The 22438-nt window shown below is 52.7% G+C and overlaps 11 protein-coding genes across 11 annotated transcripts; 5 read left to right on the top strand and 6 right to left on the bottom strand.

Moving 5' to 3' along the window:
- Positions 1–1811: 1811 nt before the first annotated feature.
- CCOS01_15089 (pectate lyase F) lies at positions 1812–2836 on the bottom strand (the record flags this gene model as incomplete). The annotated part of the gene is made up of 6 exons (XM_060463231.1): positions 1812–2012; positions 2083–2113; positions 2166–2175; positions 2247–2358; positions 2421–2572; positions 2632–2836. 6 exons carry the CDS (start codon positions 2834–2836, stop codon positions 1812–1814), a joined length of 711 nt encoding a protein of 236 aa, XP_060306416.1.
- A 404-nt stretch (positions 2837–3240) lies between these two features.
- CCOS01_15090 (uncharacterized protein) lies at positions 3241–3671 on the top strand (the record flags this gene model as incomplete). Its single annotated transcript, XM_060463232.1, has 2 exons — positions 3241–3252; positions 3387–3671. 2 exons carry the CDS (start codon positions 3241–3243, stop codon positions 3669–3671), a joined length of 297 nt encoding a protein of 98 aa, XP_060306417.1.
- A 1296-nt stretch (positions 3672–4967) lies between these two features.
- CCOS01_15091 (haloacid dehalogenase) lies at positions 4968–5684 on the top strand (the record flags this gene model as incomplete). The annotated part of the gene is made up of 1 exon (XM_060463233.1): positions 4968–5684. One exon carries the CDS (start codon positions 4968–4970, stop codon positions 5682–5684), a length of 717 nt encoding a protein of 238 aa, XP_060306418.1.
- A 173-nt stretch (positions 5685–5857) lies between these two features.
- Positions 5858–6778, bottom strand: CCOS01_15092 (NmrA-like family protein; the record flags this gene model as incomplete). The annotated part of the gene is made up of 1 exon (XM_060463234.1): positions 5858–6778. One exon carries the CDS (start codon positions 6776–6778, stop codon positions 5858–5860), a length of 921 nt encoding a protein of 306 aa, XP_060306419.1.
- A 787-nt stretch (positions 6779–7565) lies between these two features.
- On the top strand, positions 7566–8444 carry CCOS01_15093 (short-chain dehydrogenase; the record flags this gene model as incomplete). Its single annotated transcript, XM_060463235.1, has 2 exons — positions 7566–7851; positions 7912–8444. The coding sequence occupies 2 exons, from the start codon at positions 7566–7568 to the stop codon at positions 8442–8444; spliced, it is 819 nt and encodes a 272-aa protein (XP_060306420.1).
- A 193-nt stretch (positions 8445–8637) lies between these two features.
- On the bottom strand, positions 8638–10323 carry CCOS01_15094 (uncharacterized protein; the record flags this gene model as incomplete). Its single annotated transcript, XM_060463236.1, has 2 exons — positions 8638–9952; positions 10025–10323. Coding segments are annotated over 2 exons (1614 nt in total), but the record flags the coding sequence as incomplete, so codon positions are not given.
- An 828-nt stretch (positions 10324–11151) lies between these two features.
- On the top strand, positions 11152–12009 carry CCOS01_15095 (phospholipase/Carboxylesterase; the record flags this gene model as incomplete). The annotated part of the gene is made up of 1 exon (XM_060463237.1): positions 11152–12009. One exon carries the CDS (start codon positions 11152–11154, stop codon positions 12007–12009), a length of 858 nt encoding a protein of 285 aa, XP_060306422.1.
- A 290-nt stretch (positions 12010–12299) lies between these two features.
- Positions 12300–13046, bottom strand: CCOS01_15096 (uncharacterized protein; the record flags this gene model as incomplete). The annotated part of the gene is made up of 1 exon (XM_060463238.1): positions 12300–13046. One exon carries the CDS (start codon positions 13044–13046, stop codon positions 12300–12302), a length of 747 nt encoding a protein of 248 aa, XP_060306423.1.
- A 1913-nt stretch (positions 13047–14959) lies between these two features.
- On the top strand, positions 14960–16564 carry CCOS01_15097 (uncharacterized protein; the record flags this gene model as incomplete). Its single annotated transcript, XM_060463239.1, has 2 exons — positions 14960–15523; positions 15590–16564. 2 exons carry the CDS (start codon positions 14960–14962, stop codon positions 16562–16564), a joined length of 1539 nt encoding a protein of 512 aa, XP_060306424.1.
- A 347-nt stretch (positions 16565–16911) lies between these two features.
- On the bottom strand, positions 16912–19891 carry CCOS01_15098 (protein-L-isoaspartate O-methyltransferase; the record flags this gene model as incomplete). Its single annotated transcript, XM_060463240.1, has 4 exons — positions 16912–18648; positions 19112–19211; positions 19262–19740; positions 19790–19891. The coding sequence occupies 4 exons, from the start codon at positions 19889–19891 to the stop codon at positions 16912–16914; spliced, it is 2418 nt and encodes an 805-aa protein (XP_060306425.1).
- An 890-nt stretch (positions 19892–20781) lies between these two features.
- Positions 20782–21989, bottom strand: CCOS01_15099 (uncharacterized protein; the record flags this gene model as incomplete). Its single annotated transcript, XM_060463241.1, has 3 exons — positions 20782–21357; positions 21450–21893; positions 21969–21989. The coding sequence occupies 3 exons, from the start codon at positions 21987–21989 to the stop codon at positions 20782–20784; spliced, it is 1041 nt and encodes a 346-aa protein (XP_060306426.1).
- Between the last annotated feature and the right edge of the window lie 449 nt (positions 21990–22438).

Raw genomic sequence — 22438 nt, forward strand, 5'->3', positions numbered from 1 at the left:
GAAGCCTTGTTCGCATTTTCTGAGAGGAATTACTTAAAAAGTGACATTGGAATGACTTCTGGTGAGGTGATGACACCACAGCCACACAAACATCTTCGCCATCGTTTCCATATTTATCAAGGGAAAGGGCCAACCAAATCCCATGAGACATCAACTAATCACAGTAACTTCCACTGTCACAACATCCACTGTCATAACATCCCCCTCCACTAGTGTCGAACGTAGTCATCATCAACCACGGTGTTGAATCGTATTTGTATGTCGAGCTCGATGGTCTATAAGCAACACTTCGTTCTCCCCGTCTAGCATGGTGAGCTTCCACCTTAGCTTTCTTTGCTTTGGCCTTCTTCAGCGCCTTTGCTTCTTTCTTGATGGTGGCTTCTTGGCGTTGCTCTCGATTCTCGATCGGAAGGCGTTTCTTTGGATGGATCAAAGTCCTGAGGTTTTTAATCAGAGCTTTTAGCCTGAGAAAGCCTCGAGGCTCTTGGGTGATGGTTGCTTCAGGCGCCATGATGAAAATCGAAGGGGTTATTGAGAGCTTGAAATGAGTGGGTCTTGGAATAGAAGTTTCGGATAGATCTGTTTGATATGGCTCTAGAGTTCGGTCTACGATGAGGTAGACGAGGTTTGATGACGTTTATGATGATGACGAGATTGGTGATGAGGTTGACGAGTTCATGTTCAGTTGCTCGCCCTCTATGTCATGTTGTTTATAAGAAAGGTTGGCCATCGTTGAGTGATCCATCGACCATGTCATCACTTCGGCACGTCCGCTTGATGATGTCCAAAAGGTGCTTGACATTCCATCACCTGATGGTGATGTGATCAGTGAGTTTCTAGACATAGAGGTAGCGTAGTGATGTTGTTTGGCAATAGCTGATAGGTTCAGATCAACCCCAGCGTCAGGGACATTTTGAAATACTGGTATTAGATAGGTTTCCGTAAAAAGAACAGGTGCTTGCGGCCACTGGACCTATGCATTATTCAACGCATGATCCGAAGCCAGAAGATCGTATATTTCATGCTGAACTACCCAAGTGATCATCATGCTCATTGGGGAAAGTCGAGGATGTGGTGGTGCAGTGAAATTAATCAACTATCACATCATGTTAGCTCAAGGTCAGAGAGCGGAATTCAAATTATCACCACGATTTTCATGACTATTCTCAAGAGATAAACGATGTAGAAACATCCACGACGCTTTCTACCGAATTCATTGGTCTTAAGGTCGGTGGCAATCAGACTGGTATTATTACGCTGAGCTCTGATTGAAGGCATTGTTTCTACACAAGTAACAAGTAGCTAAGAGTTTCAAATCGCATCAAAAGTTTGTCTGTAGAAGTAGACATAATGGGAGTCTTGAGAGAAGATCAGGTAGACGAGATATGGGTGTTTGTTTACTTGCTTTCGTGAGTGACGTAGGCCGTCTCGATTCAACACGCATCATGTGGCGAGAATCTGCCCGCGTTCATGTAGGTCATATGACCAAATACCATTCTAAGTGCTCCTCAAATACCGCGCGAAACTACGTGCACAGATTTTCAATCTTCAAGGTTCTCACTTCATTCATTGGACCAGCTACGTTGCGCGATGTACCCAAGGTCGGCGAACATGATCATTCCTCATTCAACGTCAAGCTAAATATGTGCGCAGCGACCACAGGCCGCAATATGAGATGATATGTACAAGAATATCTGGCCAAAGGTTCCGACTTGAGAATAAGATACGGTCCAGGGTTGATTTTGGGCCCCGAGGGACCCGTGTGGTTGCTCGGCGATGCCGTGCGGCTTGCGATGAATCGTAGAGGTATCTTATCCGGAGCAGGCACCTGCCTTGACGGGCTCGCAGCCACCGGCACATCCGGTGTACATCTGGCACGGGGTCTTGGCGTCGGTGCAGACGTTCTTGAGGGTGGCGGTGTCGCCGTAGTTGGAGTTGATGCCAACAACTTCGCCTCCGTTGCGGGCGGTAGTGCCCTCGACGTAGACGTTGCGCTTGCACTGACTGCTGCACTGATTTGGAGAGACTCAGGTCAGTATGATTCATTCCATAGATAATGAGACTAGACAGCAAGAAACCTACGTTGCCGCAAGAGCGATAGACCTTGCCGTAGCTGCTTCAGTGTTAGTTTGGTTTCACCTAGATAGTACACGAAGATCACTCACTCGTTCGCGTCTGTGTTACACGATTGTGGTTAGCTATTTGACTCAAGGAATTCAATAGGGCACTGCTTCAGAATAACTCACAGAAGTTGATAATGTTCACGGTGCCGCAACCGTTGTGTTGAACAATCTTATCGCTGGCCTTGTAGGCACCACCACCAATGATCCAGGTGTGGTCGCCAGCCTTATCGTTCTTCTGCATCGGGTGTCAACTATGCTATTCAAAGAGATTTTTTCACTGCTCAACTCATTACTTACAACAGTGATGGCATCCTCACAAACATCCTCAAACCATACAAACTCGAGAGTGCAAGGACCGTCGCAGTGAACGCCCTCCTTCTGGTTCTTGCCAATAATGGCATTCTTCAGAGTTGCGCCCTTGCGGAGAATGAAGACGGCATCAGCATCGCCTAGGTGGCTTTGTCAGTTCCCAACTAAGGCTTATCACGGTGTAAGACAGATAGCATACCTCCTTCACCACTGGTGCAAGCACCAGAACCACGGTCGAACCTAGCCCAACCACCGTCATAGACAGTGCCAGCGGGAACCTCAATGTACTTGCTGTTGGTCTTTGTGGAAGTCGCAGTGGGAACACCGCCCTCGTATCCGAGACAGGCAAGTGTGCTGGGTACAGCCGCCAGCAAAGCCACGATGCTAGCCTTGGAGAAGTACATGATGGCTAAAACCTGATTGATCACAATGCTGGAAGGCGGAATTGTAGCCAATCGTGATGAGAATGTAATGTTCTTGCTCAGTGAAGCTTCTAAGACTCTACCCAAAATGACAACATCGGACGATGAGCTCGCGTTATATAGAAGACTCAAGACAATTCTTCTTTGTCCACTCTCGCAGATTCCGAGTCAAGACAAAATAAAAGCTTAAGATATCACGCATAATCGATTGGTGGACTTATGGTGGAGGATCCTGACTCCTTGACGCCTCATGAACTGGATCCAAGATACTGTCCGAATCCTACGCTGAGAAGAACACACGATCAACAGAAACAGGAGATTCCATAGGCGATCCAATCATGTTCAAAAGTCGATGAGAAACCGTTGCGATTTCAAGGCTCAGAGATATGGCTGAGGGAGTAAGCCAAAGGGGCGCACGCGAAATAGGAAGGACTCTGGAGCTATTTCCCCTTCAATGGTAGTTTGTAGCTGCTGGCCCTTGTTTCGTGTGGTATTATAGAGCATTCAACTTGCGTTGCCAAGATCTAATCAGGATCCTGCCATGGCATTTTGTCAAAGGTCACATTATCTGCTTGATAGTGCCAAGAACAGCCATGTGGACGGAGAAATTGCCTACTACCGTGCGCCCCGGTCCGGGTCCCCGGTCCTGCAGATTTCCCCCAGTCAGAGCTCCTCAAAAACTGTTCCGTCCGGAGCCCTTTACTGGGGCCGTATCGCGGGCATGTCACCGCAACCCATCGGGGCACCCAGGAACCCCGCCATTGAGCAGCCTTTGGTGACTGGACCATCGCTCTCAAGCAGGGGCTTGTTCGCCTAAACTGCCCGTATTGTAGTGTGGCGCCCGAACACTTGCATAGTGTGCCCAGTCATGAGAAATAGGTTAACTGCGAGGCGCAAGTTTCTTCTTTATCATCCATTATTGGGAGTTCTCAGACGTGAAGAAGCCATCAACCCAATGGTCCCAACTGTGGCGCTTGTTTCATGCACTCCGCTCGGGGTTGATAAGTGCCGGCAGATATTGGTTGCACCGACAGCGGGCCTGTAGAATTGGAGAATTGGCGCAGTCGCACGCAGACTGGCTTTCCGCCCTAAATTCATGAATAGAAGTCGTGCTAACTGCAAGCCAAGGCCGTCACTCACGCCACTCGCGCAACAAGGCCTTCCGCTCCTCCCAAGGGTACAGAAATGGGCAATAAATTGTCGGCTCCGTAGGTTAGTGGGCGTTGAATTAGGTAGAAAAACTTGTTCAACTTAGAAACAAAAGTTTCATGGAACTCCCAAAACCTCTCAGATGAGTTTGTTTGGGCATAAACCAGTCTTAGGTTTTGGAGCCGACCTGGAGAGGAAACGTCACGCCAAATGTCTTACGTTGAGATTTCTGAAGGTAACTTGACATAAGATGCACTATTGTCACGAAGTAATATTGGTTGCTGCAAAACTTGAGTTCAAGCCTGACTGAAAGCTGTGAAGCGAGTTGCGTGAGTGGTCAATCTTTCTTCTAGTGTTCGTCTTTTAACAGTCTAGACATAGCGACATAGGGATGTCGGTCAAAGCCATATTGAATCCTTGATGCCTTGATTGCTGACACAATCTGCGCCTGAAATAAATTATTTTTCACCTCGTTCGATCTATTCTTCGATGCACTCTCAAAACTGAAAAGGCCGTAAAGCAGTGCAGCATTGTCGTAAAGAGAGAAGAAGCAGGAGGCCGTATTAAAACTTTCACCTAATGACAACTTTGTAAACGCTCAAGTTCCTCAACTATTTTCTTCTTTACTTTGAGAAACTTGGCTGGCTTCTTGTGTCTCAGTTTTTGCATATCCGTATGGCCGCTTGACTTTCGGTCAGATAATCACGCCATTATACTCGGCTTACCTGATCATGCTGACATTGCACAACCTGTCGAAGGATGGCTGCGCTAAAGTGCGCCCTTCCAAAGTCCCAAAGTGACCTCGAATTACTAATATCAGCTTAATGAAGTGAAATTGTCGTTCTAAAAGCGACTGGGATTCAAAGACTTCATAATTCAAGGTTCCTGCCAAGCAAAGCTTGTTTCTTCGACCATGGCTTCCCACTACCCCCAAGGGTACCTAAACCAATTCCTACCAACCATCATGTCTCAGCAACCTACAAAGGTCAAGGCAGTCTTCTTCGACTTCATGGGAACTTGCCTCGACTGGCACGCCAGTGTAGTCGAAGCCTTGCCCGCCACCATCCCAAAGGAAGAAGCGTCAAAGTTCGCGCTCGAATGGCGCAGACAATACTTCATCGAGAATGCAAACCGGCATGCGCAGGGTCTCGAGCCTGAGGATATTGACATTACGTTCGCGCGGGTCCTCGACAACCTGTTGGACCAGTCTCCTGTGTACGCCAGCCACTTCAACCCCGAGATCAAGATCGAGTTGATCAAAGCATGGCACTCGCAGCCAGCTTGGCCGGAAGTCTCAAAGGCAATCGAGAGCCTGCGCAACGACCTCGGCCTTGAAGTGTTTGTGCATGCCAACGGCACGACTCGCTTGCAGCTTGACCTCGTCCGTTTTTCAGGGCTGAGCTTCGACATGCTGTTTTCTAGTCAGCTTCTGGGTGTCTACAAGCCTAGCCCCATTGCGTATGAGAAAGCCTTGCAGCTTGTCAAGCTCAAGCCTGAGGAAGTGGTGTTGGTTGCAGCGCACGCGTATGATTTGCGAGGGGCGCAGAAGGTCGGGTTGAGGACCATCTATGTTCATCGATGGACTGATGATGTCGATGAGGATATGGACAAAGTTCGGTCCGAGTTTGATGTATTCCTGGAAGACATGACGGACTTGCCCAAGGCAGTCGGTAACTTATGATTCATAAGTCGGGTATGCCCCAATACCTTCACCTAGATTATTTCTAACATCATTCAATGAACTCACTCTATGTCTCTCAGCAAGAACGATGCTCAGTTCAGGTAAGAAAATATGAATCTAATTAGTGCAGCTGAGACAGTTCTATCGGCCTTCACTGATACAGGTGGTGTTCCTCAAACTGCCGGATTGGCGACAACATCCGCAATAACAGTGTCCAAATCCTCATCCTCCAGCCCCAAAGTCTTCATGGCAAAGTCATCGCGCTTCGTCCAGTTTGCATCCAATTGCCCGACAGCAAAGACAAGGTCCTCAATCGCCTCAGCGTCACCCGCATCGGCCTTGACCTTGTGTTCCGCGATGAAGCTCTCAGATTCGACCTTGTTGACAGTCCACTTGGCCCCCGTCGCCTTCTCCAAACTCTGAAGCAGCTCGTTCTGCGTGATGCAAAAGCTCTGAATGAAAAGGGTCTTATTCTTCGTCACCTCGGTAACGCCCAAGTTGAGAATACGCACAACAGCCTCGCCGACCCTCGGCAGCGTTGCTACAGAGGCCTTGATATCGCCGCCGTCAATGACGTCGATCTTCTTGGTGTCGAGGTACGCGTGCAAGAAACCCTCCTTGACACCCCAGTCGAAAAAGTGCCCGCAGACAATACCCGTCCACGCGAAATCCGGGTTCTTGTCCGCCAGTTCCTGCGCCTTTTGGCGCACGGCGCGCTTCCAGCGGTACAACGGGATGAGCTCCCTCGCGCGGGGGTTATCGGCGTCGATGCTGCCGAAGTCGGCGGGCATAAAGTGCTTCACGCCCGCCGCGGACGCTGCCTCGGCGATGCGCAGGTGCTGGTCTAGATCCCGCAGGCGGAAGCTGACGATGACGACTTCTTGGCCGGTAAATGCCTTTTTGAGACCCTCGTAGGAGAGGTCGTTGTCGATTTCAATGACTTGCACTTGGTCTGCGGGGTACGCGATGGTGCTCTTGGAGCCGGCGCGCTTCAGGGCGCTGAGCTTGAAGGATTTGGCGGCCACCAGGGAGTCTAGGATTTTGGCGCCTAGCGTGCCATTGGCGCCGACGAGGAGAACAGATTTCGGTGCCATGTTTGAAGGTATGTTGTGTTTGTTATTCCCGTCGTTGAACTTGAGAGAAGAATGGCCGCTTCTTTGTTTGTTTCGTCAATGATACTCTGACTTCTGATCAGATATGCCGTACTCGAACCCAAGATGGACAGCTTGGGGGGGACATTAGGCGACTTCAGCACTGACTCACGTCATTCAACAGCTTTCGGGATAGCTTACCGAGTTCCTTCAGTCTGCCGTCGGGGTGGGGTCCGTAAGGGGCCGGTCTAGGCGGGACATTGAGCAGAACATCCGCTGGTGTCTTCCTAACAGAGAAGGTTATCGCGGTTCTTAGCGTTCGCAGCCAAGTTCTGTTAGTGCTCGGTGTGCTCAACCTCATCTCGTACAAGACCCCTCATCGAGGACCCCAACGGGGTTAAAGATGTCCAAATCGGGACCCTTCCGGCTCCGGGCAACGTAAGATCCACTCACGCCGGGCCGGAGGACGCAGTTAAAGATCATTGACGTTGAGATCTATATCGTCGCGACTTCGCGTTTATATACTCTTCCCTGAAAGAGTCCAGGGGGTTGTTGGCGCCCTTTTCCACATGATTTCCCCGCAATCTAACCATCTGTCGTATAAAACTCTCCGTCAAGCCTAACTCCGGGCGCATTGGCTAGGGCTCAAGCTGTCTCAGGCTAGAAACATGCTGCTATGCGGAGGCAATAAAAGGGCTGGAAGTCTACTGATTCTCGGATATCACCTTATTGTTCTACATACAGTCCCATTCTACTAATAAACCAAGTCGTCTCAAGTACATAATCAGCCATGTCTTCCAAGCGTATCGTCCTCATCACCGGAGCCAACACCGGTATTGGCTATGAAACAGTCAAGATCCTGGTGCAATCTGACAGGGCATACCACATCATTATTGGATCAAGGTCGTTTGAAAAAGGCGAATCTGCCCTTGCCGAACTTAAAAAGGAGGTGCCGTCCACCGCAAGCTCTTTGGAGGTCGTTCAAGTGGATGTGGCCGATGACGATTCAATCATTGGCGCTTTCAAGAGTGTCAAAGAAAAGCATGGGCTGCTCGATGTCCTGATTAACAACGCCGGTACGTCTTCATCCCAGGCATAATCACGACCCAAGAATGAGTCTAACGCATAACTTGTAGGCGCCTCCCATGATTTCGGGCCTCACAATTACAACCCCGAGGACATCAAAGCAATTCGCCAGAACTTGAACAAGTCTTACGACGTCAACACATCCGGAACACACGTCATGACCCACGCCTTTGCCCCTCTTCTCATCAAATCCTCCGACCCTCGTCTTCTCTTCATCACCAGCGGACTCTCCACTCTCAATGGCATCGAAAGCGCCGGCCTGCTCCCATTCCAGCCAGGGACCATCACGGATGCCGGCTGGCCCAAGCCTTATACCCCTCAAGCCGGGTACCGGTCTAGTAAGACCGCGCTGAACATGGTCATGCAGAACTGGCACTGGCTTCTCAAGGCAGACGGGGTAAAAGTGTGGTGCATCTCCCCCGGTTTCCTGGCTACGGGGTTGGGAGGGAATCCGGATGCGCTGAAGAAGATGGGTGCGGGTGCGCCAAGCCAGGGAGCCAGGCTGATTCAACAGGTTGTTGAGGGTGAGCGAGATGTTGATGTTGGCAAGGTTGTCAACAAGGACGGCATCCAACCTTGGTAGCTGGACAAGTTGGCTGATAAACGAGACTCAGGTTCTGAAAGTCATAATATACAAGCAAGGCTTCTCTCTAGAGAACTCTAGGAACGTTTTGACCTGAAACTCAACACGTGGGCTAAAGATCACCATCAATGTTATTTCTATCACTTGCCCTTGACCTCGTACCAAGCAAGTCATCCACAGTCTGCCGCACCCGCTACAGCGGTCGCGGCGGCTCGAAGTAGTCGCTGTCCATTGCTTCGGCGATCCAATGGTTATCTTCTCGAGCCTCTTTGCGGAAGAATGCTCCAACAACAGCATCCTCTGCGTCTTCAAGATATTCGAATTCTGCTGTGCCCGCTGACGGTCGCCATATCTTGATGCCATGGCCGTGCAGTCTCATGTAGGTCAAGTGCTTACACTTTGCGGCGACGATCTCTGGCTTGAGGTATTCCACTTTCTTTACTCTTTGAAGGGGGTCTCCCCCGTGCCCCCTGTTGATTTTGAATTTGGGATACTCTATGGAAAGCTTTTTCAAGCCCTTCATGTTCGCAAGAATGTCAATCAGGCCGTAGGGTGCCACCGTGGTGTCGATGGTGAAGCCGATGGAGGTGATCCAGTGGCAGGACTCTAGGACTTTGAACATGTCCCAGTTATCAGGTGCATCCTTGCCGTTTTCAATCCAGGTCTGTGGTATGATGAGCTCTTTAGCTCTCAGGACCATCTCATTGTCGAGCATGTCGGGGATGCCTTCCTCATAGTTTGGGTCGAAGATGAATGTTTGAGGGTCTACGCGAAGACTGAGTTGGCTTGCGTATCCTTCGTCTAGCTCTTCAAAGCAATGACCTATGCCTGCTTCCCATGCCCCGATGGTGAGTTGACGGAGGTTCGGCATTGTGCTCGGGTCAATGGCGTAGAGTGCGAGCTCCGGAGCATCCGGTGGGCTATTCCCTCGTATGACGGCACTCTGGTTGAAGAGTCGGAATTCTTGCAAGTGGTTCAAGTCGGTTAGTTTGTCGAGATAATCAAACCCGCCGTCCTCGTCTTCGCAAAGAAGAACGGGATAGTATAATTTGAGAGATTTGAGGCGGAGGGGAAGGTGACCAAGATCTCCATAGCGATTTCCCAAATTGATGAGAAAGTCGTAAAGCTCATCACGATCGTCTAGATTAGCAAAGCTATCCGCCGTCGGTCGAGAAAGAGAAAGGCTCAGATCAGTGAGCTTCGGGGAGGAACCTAGGATACAGGCTATGGTTTCTATCCACTTTGGGATAGGTCCCTGCAGCCCAGTTAGGTGAAGTCCGGCCAGGCCGGAGAAGACACTGAAGTCGGCAATGCTGTATTTCAAGTCATCTGGAACAGGCATGATGGGCTCCGGGTCTCGCCAAGCGTCATCGTCGCGACAGGATCTGTCAGCGCCGGGCTCATGTGGGTGGGCTTCCAAATCGAAGGAGATGTCTTCCAAGTTGGGGCAGCAGTGCCTTAGAGCCTTTAAGGTTGCGGAGGAGAGGAAGAATTCTCCGTCTTCCAAGCTTAAAACGGCCGTTAGCGTGCAATCCTACAGAGTTGAGGGTAGTGCCTTGAGTGCTAAAGGTGTGACGAACACAAATCTCTTGACATTTGGGGTGTTTGCCAGCAGTCGTCTGAGCTGGGAGTTGCAATTTCGAACATGATCGTCGAGTTCGATCTCACGGCTGTTCCATTCGAAGCCCTTAGGTCGGAAGTGGATGACTTTTATGTGGCGGGTTTCTGGGGAGTCCTTGACAAGCCATTTCTGTGGAGGGTCGTCCTTGACAAAGTGATTGTAGCCCAGATAGACCTCGGCGTACAGGAATTCACTGAAAGCATCTCGGAATGCCTTGTTGACGCGACACAAAGCCCTCAGTGTCTTTTTGTTGGTCGCCTATTGTTACCAAAGGGTACTGGTAGTTAGACCACATCCGAAAGATGTTCTCCGCGTTTAGATTCGAAATGTGGACTTGCAAGGTATTGTCCGATGATACGCAACAACTCTGGCGCGAGCGACACCATACTGGCCGATACCCACGTGCTTATGAGTTCAGTTTCGTAGTTGAAAAGATGTCCGATTGCTTTTCATTGACTTAAAGAAGGAAATTATTGGAGTTATTTGCAGATGATGTTGAGGGAGGAGGATCGTCGCGTCTGGATGGCGTGGCTTGCAAAGTACACCACATGTCCAGGTTACGTAAGGTGAGGTCGTGTTTGTGGGTTTTATTGTGTAAACTCAAAAGGCGACTGGGAGATTGCTTTTCGACAATCACTTCTAAAAAAAGAACGGCAATTCAGCATATCACTTTACCAGTATCTGTTAATATGTCTGCTCCTGGAATACTCGGTTGATGTGTTTACAACCCCTTTTTCGGTGACTCTCCATGTCGAAGATACATGACAAGGTACCTTCAGTCTGATGACGGGAGTCTCTAAGGCAGGCATGAAGAAAAAGGTACCTGCCTAAAGGTTGTGGTCGGCAAGAAGCACCCGGGAAGCAAAGCGAGGCAGGTGTATTTTTAGCGGAGGAAGGCGCGGAGTGGCAGGCAATTAACTACTAAGGTACGTGCCTAATGGACGACCTCCCGCCAGTCCGCCAACCACCAGCCAACGTATCTGCAAATTCACCACACCCAACACCATTCGTTTGCAATACGGAATACACAACTCGTGGTAAAACATCAATTTGAACGGAATTATTGCCAACGTATCTATCCGTACAATGACATTTCTCACGGACATTTTCCACCTTGAACCTGCCCCGGGCCACGAGCACACGCACACCGTCATCCTCCTCCATGGCAGAGGCAGTGACGGCAAAGAATTTGGAGATGAGTTCTTTGAATGCGAAGTCTCGGAACACCTGGCACGAGTCCTGGACAATGGCCCTGAACAGCCCAACAACCCCCTGGACGACACACCAGCGCCACCACCCCCTCGAACCCTCCAAGCCCTGTACCCAACCTTCAAATGGGTCTTCCCCAGCGCACCGTCGATCCCATCCAAACGTTACAAAACGGACATGACCCAATGGTTTGATATGTGGTCTACAGAGAACCCAAACGAGCAAGAAGAATTGCAAGAACCGAGCCTGTCTGAAAGCATCGACTTCATCAACCGCCTCATCGACCGGGAATCCCACGTGGTGTCACCCGACAAGATCTTCCTGGGCGGCATCAGCCAGGGATTCGCGACAGCTGTCGCGGCCTATTTGACACGCTGTCAAGCCTTGGGCGGCCTTATTGGCTACGCTAGCTGGGCCTACCCAGGCCTTTCGCCCTACCAAGCCCCAACCGGTCCTGTCGCCAGCGATGATGGCAAGTGGAAGACAAAGTGTGGTGATGTGAACTACCAGATGGCACGCACGCCAATCTTCCTTTCCCACGCTCGCGACGACCCAACGGTTCCGGTGAAGAACGGAAGAGCCCTATGCAAGGCCCTACACAACATTGGCTTGAAAGAAGTCCAATGGCACGAATACGAATATGGTGGCCACTGGATCACCGAGCCTGATAGCATAGATCAGCTCGTCTACTTTATTCATCGCAATGTGGGCCTCCTGGAAGATGACTCAAGATGAAGGGTGGGCTGGTCAAGGGAGATGATGTTGTAGAGGGACGGAGAGGAGAAAAGTCTTGGTTTGGAAACCAGCGAATAGCGACATGCTCCAGGCCTTTATACGCCGGAATCAGTACACAGTTTGAAGCAGGAAGCGTATCAAATGTTATATTATAGGTAATTCGTAATCGACAACTTGTAGCAAAACGAGTAGAACGTACGGAACAAGGGTATTGAAAGGAGATGTCTATGGGAAGCCAAGCAGAAACATGGTGAGAAGCGAAGCAAAACAACAGCCCAAGGTAGTGGTGATTAGTAGGTGACCGTTGCAACTTTGGCAACATATTTGTCGTCTCCGTTCTTTTGCAAGATGTTGTCAAACATCCACTTGCCAACGTCTTCACGGGCAATGCTGTACCCAATGGCCAGTTCCTCAACACCCTTGACGGGGTCCTCGACGCCCACCCGGACTGTGCCTGCGGGCTGCTCCTTTCCGTTGGTCAGGAAGCTAGCGCGCACCACCGTCCAGGCTTCACCACTCGCAAAGAGAAGTTCCTCCATGGCTTTCTTGTCCATGTGCGGGGTGTGCAAGAGGCCCTTGTAGAGAGGTTGAATAACGAGGGGCGTGTCTCTGCCAAACTTGGAAATGCCAGTGCTGCTGAGCCCAATGACACGCGGCCGTCCAGAGACGCCCTTTTCGGTGCGCAGCTTCTTGATCGCGCCGAGCAACACAGTCATGCCCTTTTCGCAGACGTTGACGTCCTCGAGGTTCATCTTGCGCAGCTCAAACCAGGCGCCGATGGAGGAGACGACGGCGTCGACGAAGCGGGTTGCGTCAAGGGGCGAGACGACGCATCGGGCAATCACGTCAGCGTCGTGGGCGTTGCCTTGTTCGATGCGGAGGTTGGGGTACTTTTCGGACGGGAGGACGGAGGTCAGCTTGGACGGTGTGCGGCACAGGGCGATGCACGTGAAGCCGGCATCGAGGGAACGGCGCAGAGCTGAGAGTCCGCAGCCGCCAGTGGCTCCGAGGAAGAGAATGGTCTTTGCGGAAGACATGATCGTCGAGTGATCCGTGGCGTGCCGTGTAAGCGCCTTGGTGATGGGGTTTCGGGACGGAACCGAGTACGGATGCGAGAGGTGAGACCGAGTGCGGGATGGCGGATCGGGGCCGGGGGCTTGTTGGTAGATCGGTTCCACTGAGGTGTTTGAGATCGACAAGAGATGAAGAGAGGATTCCTTTTATCCTAGAAGGTGAGACTGATTTTTGTGAGAGTTGAGAGTGGTGATTTAGAATGATGACCAAATCTTCATATTCCACTTGGAAAGCGGGAGCTCCATCGCCTTTTATCCTACCAGAAGTCCGCGTCAATACCGCTTGGGGGCCTCGAAGGACACGACTGCGATGCAAAGTCCGCAAGCCACACAGGGCCGTGAGAGTGCATAGTTAGGCCGAATCACCGTGTGTGATGCATGTATGGCTTACATGTTGACAGGCGACAGGCTGACAGCATCGAAGGAATCGATGCCAACCGTCACAATGCTCGTTTTGGGGTGAGGGAATGTCACCAAAAGAGGACACGGCCACAGGGCTGGAATACGGTTGGAATGTTCCTCCGCTCAAACTGGTGGCGTCCAGTCGGAATGCTCTGATAGACGTAGTGGGTCAAGCCATCTTTTGCTTATCAGAATTGCGGGTCCTTGAGTGGATCTTACATGTGGGTCTTTGCACGGGATTTGACCCCGGTGGCTTGACGCTAGTCTAAGTCTAGTTAGGACACAGGCTGGTAGGGCCGCCTGGTTGGGAAGGCAGCGGGTCGACTCGCATTCCAAATCCGGCTGGAGAGAAGTCCCTGGACAACTCGACTCGGATCCCATCGTCAACACTCCAATGCTCTTTTACTGACATCTTCAACTCTCTCAGTCTCCATCACCGAAACCCTGCGCCTCCCAAGATGAAGCTGCTACAGTTTGCTGCGGCCAACATACTTTTCAAAGAGTGGCCATAGTTACCAACACAGACCATCGTATCCGAACCTACGTCTATTCACTCTGTCGTCTTCCCAATGACTGACTTCCGCCACCAGAGTGTATTCTTGAATCCGTGCACATTTGACGCATCATGAACTGCTGCTCGTCTTTGCGATACAACACCTATGCGACTCGAGATGGCACATGTCGACCCGACTTGCCACGTCCCACTACTGTCCCCGACTTACACTCAGCCAGCAGACCCCCGTCGCCTCCCTCACGCGAATGCATCGTACAGAACTGAATCGGGCAATTGGCTTCGAGCTCACCGATCACTCCCTGATCTATAACGACGTCGCTACCCACCATCGAGACAAGCAAGTCCCTGCAGCATCTCGCAGCTCACTTCCCCAACCCAACTCAACAGCACAGACTGTGACGTTTCGGCGTGGCATTGGTGGGAGCGCTGAACACTTGACTACAACCCAAGAGAGGGGAATCAGCCCGCAGAAAAGTCCGCACGACTAATCTCCAGTTGAGAGATGGCACCATGTCGCTTCCGTTTGAGTTTCGTCCGATTCCATCACCCAACTTTCATTCGCAATCTGTCTTTCCACAGTCCAAGGCTCCAAGGCAGTGCCCGGACAACAAGGAACGCACCTGGAAAGTTCTGTTCGGTTTGAGCATGTTTGTGGCCCTTACCAGCGGCCGTTGTGCCGTTCAGATCACAAGCGTAGACAAAGCAAAAGGGAACCACCCTCGGCCAGATGGATCCATGTTGCTTGCAGGCCGGGCCCATGCCGTTTCGTAGATCTCTGACGCGGGTCCCAAGCTTGTCGATTCTAATTCTCCGTCGTATTAAGATCGTGGTATGCCGCTGCACAGTCAACTTGTCTTAGCCTTGACAGACGTCGTCAACGCCAAGGGACTCTGACAGATCGAAGAGAGCTTTCCTATGCACAACTAGGCACTCGCGCCGTCCAGCAACCTCTAATACAAAAATGCTCGTGGGAAGGTCGGTTCCGGAACTCATCCTCGTGAGGTCCATGGTAATATACTTTCAGTACCTCGGGTTTCTCTGCTTCCTCTACTTTTGGTTCATATTCGCCCTCGCTGGTGTACCCGGCATCGCTCATCCCGTATCGATCCTCATCGAAGTCGTCGGCATCATCGAAATCGTCTTTTACTTTGCCTGGTTCGTACCGTATCGCCGTCGTCTCCAGAAACCCGGCCTACAACCAGAGCCTTTGAACCAGGAAGAACGCCGGCGGTTCTTCTACCAGGGACTGGACCACGCACCAGATGTCGAGCAGTATATCCGAAAATGGCACTGCAACGCCCAGCTCGGCGATATTCGCAGGGAGAATGTCAAAGACTGGCTGATGTGGGCATTGTTCGACAAGCAAGGCAATCCGCAAGAACACGACGAAGAACTCGAGGAGTACATTGCGGAAACCGAAGAGCGGGCTGGAGTCAATATCAAGAGAGGCTTTGGAGACGCAACACCGATGCGACTCAGTTTTGATTCCATCACAATCACCCACCGGAGCTTGATGTATTACCTTGTAAGTGTCTCTGTGGTCAACATTATCCTCAACTTAGCCGATTTTGGAGACTAACGCATTCAAAAGACTACTGGCACCCTCGACTTCTTCGCGACCCTCATCCTCTTCATCAGAGGCTTCAGATTCTACCGTCAACCACGCAACACCTTCTTCTCCGTCTTCCCATGGCGGCCCATGACCCTCTTCTCACCCAACGAGTCTGCCGACCCGAAGCTAAGCTACTTCTGCCGCCCGCACACGTCGGAGACCAAGCGTCCCATCCTCTTCATGCACGGCGTCGGCGTCGGCATGCTCCCGTATCTACTATGGCTGTGGAGCATTCCCAAGGACGTCGGCGTGCTCTGCATCGAGATTCTCCCTGTCTCCTCGCGCATTTGCCCCCCTCTGCAGACGACCAAGGAGCTCGTCGACGGTATAGACGCCATCATCAAACAGCAAAACTATAATGACTTTGTCTTTGTTGGAAACTCCTTTGGCACGCTCTTCGTTTCTCCGCTGCTACAAAGACCCGACATCGCGGCAAAGATCAACTCCATCGTTCTCATCGACCCCGTGTCACTGCTCCTCCACCTCCCCGCCGTAGCCTACAACTTCACGCGGCGCACACCGAAATGGGGCAACGAATGGCAAATCTGGTTCGTCGCCACAGACCCCATGGTCGCGCACACCCTTGCCCGCCGCTTCCGTTGGCAAGATTTCATCCTCTGGACGCCCCAGCTACAGGGAAAGCGCACCACCGTCGTCCTCGGCGGCGAGGACTGCGTCACCGACCCAGACGCCGTGGCGAGCTACGTCTACTTTGGCGATCTCAACTACACGCGGCACGACAAGCCCGAGTGGGCGACGACGCCTCAGAGGTGGAGCGGGAAAGGGGAGCTGGAGCTCATGTACCTGGCCGGCATGGATCACGGCCAGGCCTTTTTGAGCATCAAGCATATGCCGCAGATTGGTAACGTTGTAATAGCCTATACGCACCTTAGCGGGGTCATGGACTCGAGGCAAGCGGATGTCGCCAAGGAGGAAGAACAGAACCAGATTTGAGACGATGTCATGATTTATGAGGCGTTTTTCGGTTACTCCTGGATGGGCAGGCTGCGTGCGTTCTTTTTGCGACGTGGCTGAGGAGTGGACGGTCTGGGAACCTGCCCTCATCTTTGTTATTTTGCAACATTTATCATCTTTGACCCTCTTCCTCTCTTATATATCGCTGTCTCTGATTACCCTGTGACCTTTGGAATGTTAGTATGATGCTAGCCTCATAGCATCAGATGTAAGGATATCTGATCAAAGCCCGTGATGGCGTTTCCGCTTCGCACCCTATGACCACAAGTGAACCTCGACAAATCCTTTACATTATCACAGTCACCACATCCAGATTTCATCATCAGTCAATCATATTCGTCCCACGGCAAGAGCCCCGTCTTCTGATAGCCAGGAATATGCGGCTGCAACGGCGCACAACACTCGATCCTAACCCCCTTCCTCCCAAGCCTATCAACCTCCACCAACCTCACGCGCACAGGAACCTCATGCCTCTTGACCTGAGCGAACCCTCTACTCCTCCAATTCCGTGCAACATCTCCCTCGACTTGGACCTTGACCTCCACATCCGTCTCAACAAACTGATCCAGCCCACCAGACACGGCAAACTGCGTATCCCCCCACAGCACATCAACCTCCAAATCAGCCTGCGCCTCACAAGCATGACACCACACCTTCCACTCCCCATCCACCCTCCTCCACCCGACGACAACATCCACCTGAATCCGCGCGTTCGTCGGCGACTCAAACCGCAACCCAGCAAGCACCGGCTCAAAATACGGGTTCCCCGTCCTCAGAATCCCCAAACTCGGCACCCACGGCCCCGTGGGATATGAATCGACAACCCGATACGCCTCCCGGGCGCCACCCGCCTTCCAACCCGCCTTGAGGACAGAAATATCCGGCAAAACATACGCCGGGCTCCGTTTGACGAAAACAGTCTTGTAGCTTCCCCGCCCCGGCCTCGTCGAATCCGGCGCCGGGATCACCGTGCAGACACTCCCCGTCCGGACCCGGGCGTACTGGTTCCCCGACAACTTCCTCAGCATGATGCGCGGGCACTGATCCCCGTTCTCGCCCTGGATAGCGCAGTCCAAAACAGCGTAAAAGTCGTCCGCCGCGCTGCCGTCATCACCGCCTTGGTCATCGTCCACGGGCTCAAGGTACATGGAAATCCTAATCCCCTGGTTCGTAAGCTGGATCGGCTGCTGCCCCGTCGTCCCGAACGCCGGCAACGGGCGAAGGTACTGAAACTGGGAAAACTCAACCGGCGACGGAGCAAGCAGGCCGCTGAGGATATGCTGGTCAAACGCCGCCTCCTGCGTAGACGTCTCGTAGTTGCTGTGCCACGCGAAAATGGAATGGTCTCCCGTATCCTGGAGTATGGCCTCCTGCAGCCGCGCAAAAGCCTTCATCCCCTCGCCGTACAGCAGCGGCATGTTGACGCCAAAGATGCCCATAAGGCTGTAGGCCAGGTCCTCCTTGCGGGTCGTGACTCTCGACGAGGCCCAGTGCATGCGCTCGGCGACGCTCGACGACTCCAGGGGAACAGTCTTGTTCAGGATGTCGAGACTGATTCCCGTGACGTTTGCGAGCGCGGGACCGAGTGACTCGTCGAGTTTGGAGCCAACAAGATGCCAGCTCTTGTCGTAAAAGTCGACGTTGTCGGGGGCGATGAGCTCCTGGAGCGTCCAGCCGCGAGTAAACCATCGGCATTCGCGCAGCGCCAGTTCCAACGGAGCAGTCATACCTGGCTGCTGGTATATCGAGTAGTCCAGGTCGGAGAGGTAGACGTAGCAAATACTAGCCTGTTCGTACCAGTTGAACATGGAGTTGATGGCCTCGGACAATTCGGCGCTGCTCGTCTTGTCGATGCAGCACGTATCGATCCAGATGTAGTCGTACCCCTGACTTTGAGCAAGTCGGCAGGCTCCCGTGATCTTGGGGTATCCGGCCATCAGTGTGATGTCCTTCTGGGCATCGTGCACATCTTGCAATGTAACCTCCTCTGCTTCCCAGGTATGGGAGAGAATAGCAAAGTCTGGCGCATTGTCTCCTTCGTAGATGACGAAGTTCCCAAGTGGCTGTGACCCGTGGGCAGTTTCCAAGAGTCTCATTGTCTCTCTGTGTTCGTACTACACAGGACATGACTGGGCCGATGCGGAGGTGAAGGCATGTTGCTGGCGGTGTTCCTGGTGGCCACTAATGCAGCTCGGGTCCCCGCAGGCCCTAGATAGATTAACTGTCTCTAGGATCCATTAGAGCAACCCTGGCACTTTTCGATGCCATTTGCTAGGGTCAACACCCGCCGAAATACTAAACCTACGGATGTGGATGCTCTGTAGGCCGATTGAGTCGTGCGTCGGGCAAAGTATGGTATGCGGTGTAAGTCTACGTCTTACTTGAGAGCCGTTGTTCCTGGTACGCAAGGTGAAGAGAAAATTCTAGTATTATTGTTCATGAGGTATCTCGAATATGAATGTTGCAACTTGATTCGGTATCGTACAATCACGCCTTGGGAGCATCAGTCAGTGGCACATATCGAACCCCGAATAGCTTCTCCTTCACAACGGACCCGTCCTCCTTCTTGTCAATGGCCCAAACGTATTGATCGTAGCCGTTGTCATCCTCGACGGGGATGAACATCCTGCCCAAAGTTAGCATTCCTTACCAGATAAGGGCGTTCGCCCAGCTCACCTGCCAGGCGCCCGTAGCTGGTCCACCAACTCCTGGTGAAGCTCCACCGCGGCAGCACCAACATGGATGGCATCCCAACCCGTAGAATCACGCGTCTCCCCGCCCCGCGGCGCCTCCACCCAGCCCTTCCGTCCGTCACCGACCCGGAACTTGACCTTGCCGCTATCCAAGAGTGCCCTCCCCTCGGCACTTTTGGCCATATTGGTCTCGCCCATGTCTTTGAGCGCCTGGATATGCTCCAGCCCGACAACGAGCCCTCTATCACCCACGAGCTCGGCAAGCAGGTGCGTCAAGTATCCCGATCCCGAACCGACGTCCAGCACCCGCGGCGCGGGCCTCGTTTCGGAGGGCAGGATATGCGGGAGGAGAGACTCGGTGGCACTGGCGTGCATGTGAGGTGCCGAGATGGTGGCCTTATGGCCTATGGACTGGGGCGAGTCTTCGTACGGTGCAGCGGGAGCGTAGTGTGCCCGGTCAACCTAGGCAGCAGGTCAGAGATGCTCTGGCAGTGGCTGTGGTTGAAGATACCTTGAGAAAGGCGTCTTTGACTCGTTGGTCTTTGATGAGGCCATGCCGCCACATGTTCTCGACCAGGTCTTTATTTGTCGCGCCGGAGCTTCGCCAGGCCATCTTGAAGTTGGGGGCGGGGGTTTGGTGTAGAAAGCGAGGGGTCTGTCGTCGTGTTGAGCTCGGGAGGAGCTTGAGAGCTCTCCGGACTAAAGGGCGTCTAGTATTCGTTGTGGCGGGTGCTCTGCTTGGGTTGAAATGGTGGACTGTTGATTTGCGTTATCTAGTAAGGCAAGCGAAGAGTTCTCTCGGAAGAGGGCATGCGAGATGATGTTGTTAAAGGAAGGAAATTGAGTGTGTTGTAAACATCAGAGGTGACCATCACGGGTGACGGTGATTCAGTTCCATTTCCAGCACGAGATATCCAGCTCAGCATGTCTTGAACCGCTACAACTTGAGCTATGTACAGCGCCTGTTATGGCGCGAATGTGGTGGAGGTGGGTTGATCCCCCGCGCTCTCAAACCTTGTCGATAAGCGACCCAGGGAGTTCAGGCTGCCCGGGCAAGTGGGAGCTTATTAGGTAGGTAACCTGGAAACTCTCTCACTGACCCCGCCTACTAAGCGGATCATCCCGCTGCAAGCACTAAAAGACGTCTCTTTCGTCTGCGCCATGTTGAATTCCAGGATCATCATATGCCTAAGCCTGGAAGAATAGCATTCCGTTATCACGTCACGGTTGTGTGAGTGAGGAATAGACACGAACGGATAGAATGTACCCAAGAAAAACCTCAGTATTGATGCCGAGAATGAAAGCTGCTGCTGTGCTTCCTATGTAGATTACCCTGCTCCCATTTCCGTTCCCGTAAAACACCCAAGACCCACTGGACGACGCAAAGGAAAGGCGCGAGATGCCAAATGTCGTAGACTCGTGGCCCAGACCAATAACCACTTTGTGACACGAAAAAATAACCCACTGCGCTTCGTCACGCTGTGACACACGAAAACGCCAATGCTATACCACTCTCTCGGACGACTCGCCATCTGCGATAATGGGCACAGGCAGTCCACGGTCGGGGCTCTGCAAGACGAGCTGCTCGTGGCGCCGTGCCTTGAGGTAGTCGCTAACAGACCTAATGAGGACGAACCATCCAACAACCATCAAAATGTACGCAATCCACTCTTGTCCGGTTATGTCCGAAACACCGCCGCCGCCCTCTCCCGTTACCGCGTTGGGGTCGAAGCTGTGCGAGTTGGGGTCCGGTGGTGCCGCGTATCCGTCTTGGCCGTTCATCTTGGGCGGGTGGTCGCCCTCTGTTGTGCCCTTCATGTAGAAACCGTACTGAATTAACGTGATGCCCAGGCCGGCGCGGGACCCGTTCTTGGCCGCGTGAGTCGAGTGGAGGAGGTATGTGAGGATGAAGCCGACAACCTGGAAGGACATGGAAATCATGCCGTTCCAGACAAAACTGAAGAGAGATCCGACGGGCATCCCATCAATGTAGACCTCGTCGGGTCCGCCGAGGCCTGGAGCCAGGATAGTCGTCTCCCAGTATGGGGGTGCCGCATCCGCAGCGGCTTGCTCATATGTCTAGAGACTGGTTAGTACATCGTGTTCTTGGACAACGTATGCCGTCTTTCCGCATGCAAGACATGGATAGTGACAGTGGGGATTGAACATACCGGTGGTTGCTCCTCCTTCGTCTCGCCTCCCCGCTCAGGCTTCGCCGTCAGGTTGGAAAAGACGCCCTCATTCTGGATACCGCTGCCGTAGATGCGGAAGGGCGTCGTAGGTCCGCCTGCTGCCGATGCAGTGGTAGGAGGAAGCTGGGTGACCTGCCTATCGGGCTGGGGTCTTGACTCGGAGGAAACGGTGCGGGACGTGTCGCGGGAGGTCAGGGTGGAGTCGGCGCGGACTAATCTTTGCCTGTCGTCGGCGTCGTCATCGCTTTCGTCGCCATCGGTATCGAATGCGTCGGCAAGGGTAGAGTCGACTCCGTGGGCGGCACGATCGCGCGATGATGCTCTCGAGTGAAAGGACGGGGGCGGAGAGTTTGGCACTGTTTGCGCGTGACTTGGCGGTGCGGAGTTGGGGCTATTGAAGTCGTCCTCGTCCTGAGCGTTTACCTGGAAAGAGTACACTGTCAGCGAACCATAGAGAAAATGGGAAATGAATGGTGTCTGGTTTGGGGCACAGCATACCCGCTCATAACGTCCAGCCATCTTGACGAATGTTGTGTAATGTTGTTTGTTTTCTCTTTCTCTCTATTTTCGTTGTCTTGAAACCGTAGGACTCGGGGCGCCCCTTTCGCCACCGGGGGAGAAGACGGCTAGCGCAGCGTAGTAGGTAATTGGGGGGGGGGGGGGGGGGGGGGGGGGGGGGGGGAGGGGGAGGGGGGGGAGGAGGGGGGGGGGTAGTGGAAAGGAAAGAGGGAAAAAAAAAAAAAAAAGGGGGGGAGAGGGGGGGGGAGGGGGGGGGGGGGGGGGAAGAGGCGTTGGGGGGAAGGAGAAGCCGGGGAATACGGAGGGGGTTATTCGAAAGGAACCAGGCGAAAAACGAAAAGAAAAAAGGCGAGGAAAGTGTTTCGCGAGGATCGTAGGAGAAATCGGAGGGGTGAGGCGACAAAAAGGAACGGCGATGGCGGTGTTGTGCTGAAGAAAAAAAAAAAAAA

This window comes from Colletotrichum costaricense (assembly GCF_030867565.1).
Source record: "Colletotrichum costaricense strain IMI 309622 chromosome Unknown Scaffold_22.1, whole genome shotgun sequence".
Taxonomy (NCBI): Eukaryota; Fungi; Ascomycota; class Sordariomycetes; order Glomerellales; family Glomerellaceae; genus Colletotrichum; species Colletotrichum costaricense.